At 41.6% G+C, this 4599-nt stretch overlaps 1 protein-coding gene across 1 annotated transcript in view; it reads left to right on the forward strand.

Annotated features, from left to right (window-relative positions):
• The window catches only part of atp6ap1a (ATPase H+ transporting accessory protein 1a), a gene marked incomplete at its 3' end in the record, with an annotated part of 11555 nt that extends 9029 nt beyond the window's left edge, over positions 1–2526 (forward strand). The window contains 2 exon segments of the mRNA XM_037977086.1: positions 325–399; positions 2333–2526. Coding sequence (XP_037833014.1) covers positions 325–399; positions 2333–2526 — 269 coding nt within the window.
• Positions 2527–4599: the final 2073 nt, after the last annotated feature.

Raw genomic sequence — 4599 nt, forward strand, 5'->3', positions numbered from 1 at the left:
ACTCAGGAGCTCTGCTCTATGCTGCCATCTTGCTTTGTGCTCCCAAGTAGAGTGGTTCTCTACTTGCTAAGATTGATTAGCTGTGGCAGCCATTAGTTAGCATTAATCAGTCCTAATTTTTTGAATATCTAATGAATATTTTTATAGAGTTTCATTAAAATCCACCCTCTGGATCATGAGATATTTTGCAAAAGAATTATCTGGTAAAAATAGTGTAGATAATGTAATTTGATTTTCACACAACTTTTGTCAGCAGCTCTGTTTCTCAAACTGATCTATATTTTTAATGTTGTTCATGTGATTTTCCATTCTGTGTGGCTTTAGATGAGTATTGAGGACTTCACCATGTATGGAGGAGCTTTTGGAAACAAGCAGGATAGTGTTTTTCCTAACTTTGAGGTAAGACCAAAGTTGAACTTAAGGGGCTCCTGCAGGGCTTATTGGGGCTGTAGCCTAGGGCCCCAAAATAAATAATAATCTATCATCAAAATAATCTGTTTCTGACTTTGCTCTGTGTTTCACTATGGTAACCGCCTTGGTGAGACCTACTACAGAAGCTCCAGTTAACAGACAAATTGAGGTGGGCTGTTAGCCAACCTCATATTACCGCAGTCAGCCGACCAACCCCTGCTTGATCTCGCTTTCTTCACGTGAGAAACTACAACTAAGCTCCCTCAGCGTGGTCAAGCTAGCTTGGTTAGCTGTTTAACAGTCCTTGGGTGTCCCGTAAAGGACCATGTCGCCAAACACAGTTCCCAGATCTGGTCTGGATAGTGCTGATTTAAGTTGGTGCTTCATGAGGAATATACTAGTTACGCTATAGGAGCAGTGACCACATCAAGGTGAGTTGTTCTGCTGCTGCTCAGTTTTAATTAGCAGAGTGGTCGCAGGTGTAACCCAACTCGAGGCGAGCTTTGGCTATCTAGCCAGAAGGTTTCTTCTTTAGCTAACATGTTAAAGCAAGCTGATTTAGACAAAGTGGTTAGCTTGGATCTTTTTGTCTTTTTCCCCTCTCAGACACAGATGCACCTCTGGGGATGGATGCACTTACCCGTGACCAAATGTGTTGCTGTATGCTTTCCCACTTCCCAGCCTGATTTCTCCTACACTGACCAGAGTGAGAGAACAGGGCTGGTCATTGACCTGATCCAATTCCAGGGGGGTAGAGATCATACAGGTGCTGTCAGAAGAACCATGACTCCTTACTACTTACTGGGACCTTTGTCTTAGACGAGGGGGGAAATGTATCAACCCACTCAGACACTTTGGGCCTGACCCATGAAAGGTGGAATTTAAATGAGGCTGGCCTCCCCCTGGAGGTCATTGAAACAATTCAGAATGCAAGGGCCTCTACTTGCTGTCTTTACAGTAGTAAGTGGCAGGTTTTCAAGAAATGGCGTGGAGACAGGCATGCCATTCCTTTTAAGTGTTCTGTTGTTTTCTGCAGTCTGCTAAAAAAGGGGGAGGCTTTCTTTACCAATAAAGTCTGTCTTTCATCAGTTTTCATTTGTTACATTGGGTTTGAACAGCACCGTTTGTGTGTAGCTTCATGAAGGGGATGCAATGTAAACTGCTGGTCTCTAGGCCTCTGGTCCTGTTGTGGGACCTCTCATTGGTGCTGGAGGCCCTCTGCAATCATCCCTTTAAACCCGGGGAGGGGGTAGGAATAACATTTCTCTCTGTTTAAGACTTCTCTGTTCTTAGCTTTAACCATGACTAAGAGGATGAATGATTTGCACATTTGATTCATCAGTCCTTCCTGTTTGCAGTGGACACCTGGGCTTTCTAAGGTGTGTCTGAGGCCCAATCCAGCTTTTGTTTCTAAGGTGATGGATTCTCTGTACAGATGTTCTCCATTGGAGCTGCTAGCTTTCCACCTATCTTCAGCTTTATCTCTCAGTGCCCTGTGAGGACACTGAGAGCTTGTGTGGACAGGACAGCCAGTTGTAGTCAGACCAGCTGTTTTTTTTCATGAGCTATGGTTCATAAAGGTAAACCAATATCCTGCCAGAGGCTATCACACTTGATTCAACAACACTTCCCTTCTTGCACTGGCATGGATAGAAACCAGCCTAGAATTATTAGGAAGTGGTTGGTTGGCCATGGTAATATGAGGTGGCGTGAGCCCAGAGCGTGCCTCAGACATACGTGATTAATTGGAGCTTCCGTAGTTGGTCAATCCAAGGCAGTTCCTGTAGTGAAGCACCTTACTCTGTTGTCAAAGAACCAGTTTTTACTTTAAGTAACCCAACGTTTTTAATAAATAGATGTTTTCCCAAACACTTTATTTTACTTATTTTCCTGATCTTTTTTCTTTCCTCTTGTGTCACAGGGAGCTCTTAAATCCTCCTCTTCCCCTCTGGTATTACCTGCTGTTTCTTGGCCTGCCTCCAATGCTGTGATTGGTCAGCTACAAGACCAATTAGAAGTTTCTCCTTTATACATGGACCCTGAGACCCTGAGCCAACTCAGACTCAATGCCTCTTCACCCGCCTTGCTGGTGTTCAGGTTGCCTTACACCATTGGGTAAGTACGGCAAGCACACAGTGCAGACACGCACAGTTATAGATTTATTACAAACTATTGTTTTATCTTTTACTTTTACAAAAAAGGGAAAACAACAAGTTGCCTTTTTACAAGAACAGTATATTTACTGTTCTTAAAAAAAGGCACCTTGTTGTTGAGGAATCTGAAGGTTAACCAATTTGTACAACATGTGAGCGTGCATGAGCACAATAATTGCATTGGTAGTTTAGTCATTAATAAATGCAAAAGCCCAGAAATCAAGATTCATTAGCTTTATGCCTTTGTACTGTTAGAATTTGATTCCTTTAATCAATAAATAAAGAGGGTGCAAGGAAGTTTGTTTCTACAACCCCTTGCAAAAATTATGGAATCAACAACCTTGGAGGATGTTCTTTTAATTGTTTTAATTTTGTAGTTAAAAAAAAATCAGACATGCCATAAAACTAAAATTTTGCAAAATTCCAACCTTCTGGCATTAAGAACTTCAATAAAGAAACAAATATTATTGTTGTAGTCAGTCACAATTTTTTTTTTTTAGATCAAGCAGAGGGAAAAAAAATATGAAATAACTCCATTCTGAAGAAAAACTGATGGAATCATGAAAAATAACGCTGTCCTATTAGTACTTTTTGCACCACCTCTGGCTTTGATAACAGCTTGAATTCTCTGAGGCATGACAACCAGTACTCTTCATCAATCTGTCTCTAACGGACTCTTTTTGTTGTTCTCAGATCAGCTTTGTAAGTTGGAGTTTTGTCATTGATCATTTCTTCCAGTTCCACCAGAGATTTTCAACTGGTGGAAATGTTTGGGTGTTATTGGTGGATTTTGGTTGACTTTTCTGTATTTAAACCCCATTTCTTGTAGACTGTTTCCTACAGTTTGGTCTTAGACGCTGACTCCAGTTTCTGCCCACTTGTTTCTGATTTGTTTTCTTTGCATTTTCTGTTTAAGACATGTTGCTTTAAGTTTTCTATCTTGACACTCTGATGTCTTTCTTGGCCTACCAGTATGCTTCTTTTTACAACCTTCCCATTTTCTTTGTACTTGGTCCAGATTTTAGACAAAGCTGACTGGGAACAACCAACGTGTTTTTCAACATTTTGTGATGATTTACCATCTTGAGGAAGAGCACTTTTTTTTTTTAAACTACGTGTTTGTTTTTAGAACTGCAAACTACAGAATGATTCAATTTTTTTTTTCTTCTGCTTGATCTAAAAAAAGCATTTGTGACTGACTAAAACAATTGCATTTCTTTCTCTTTTTTGTTTCTTAATACCAGAAGGTTGAAATTTTGAAAAATGTTAACTTTGTGTCATGTCTGTGAGTTGTACTATATTTCCAAAAGTATTCACTCACCCATCCAAATCATTGAGATCAGGTGTTCCAATCACCTCCGTGGCCACAGGTGTAAAACACCAAGCACCTAGGCAAGCAGACTTCTTCTACAAACATTTGTGAAATAATGGGTCACTCTCAGGAGCTCAGTGAATTCCAGCATGGTACTGTGATAGGACGCCACCTGTTCAATAAGTCCAGTTGTGAAATTTCCTCACTCCTAAATGCTTCAGTATACCAAAACATTTTGACAACTTCATGCTCCCATGGTCCCTTCATGGTCCCTTCCTGTTCCAACATGACTGAGCACCAAGGCACAAAGTAAGGTCCATAAAGACATGGATGAGGGAGTTTGGTGTGGACAAACTGGATTGACCTACATAGAGTCCTGATGTCAACCTGAAAGAACACCTTTGGGAAGAATTAGAGCAGAGACTGTGAGCCAGGTGTTTTGTCCAACAGCAGTGTCTGACCTCACAAATTTACTTATGAAAGAATGGTCAGACATTTCCATAAACACTCCTAATCCTTGTTGGAAGAGCCTGAAGAGGAGACGTGGGTCCCCCTTCCCATGGGCTCACCACCTATGGGAGGGACCAAAATGGTCGGGTGCATTTTAGGATGGGTGGTGGCCGAAGGCGGGGACCTTGGCGGTCTGATCCTCGGCTACAGAAGCTGGCTCTTGGGACATGGAATGTCACCTCTCTGGTGGGGAAGGAGCCTGAGCTGGTGTGT

This window comes from Kryptolebias marmoratus, linkage group LG8, assembly GCF_001649575.2.
Source record: "Kryptolebias marmoratus isolate JLee-2015 linkage group LG8, ASM164957v2, whole genome shotgun sequence".
Lineage (NCBI taxonomy): Eukaryota > Metazoa > Chordata > Actinopteri > Cyprinodontiformes > Rivulidae > Kryptolebias > Kryptolebias marmoratus.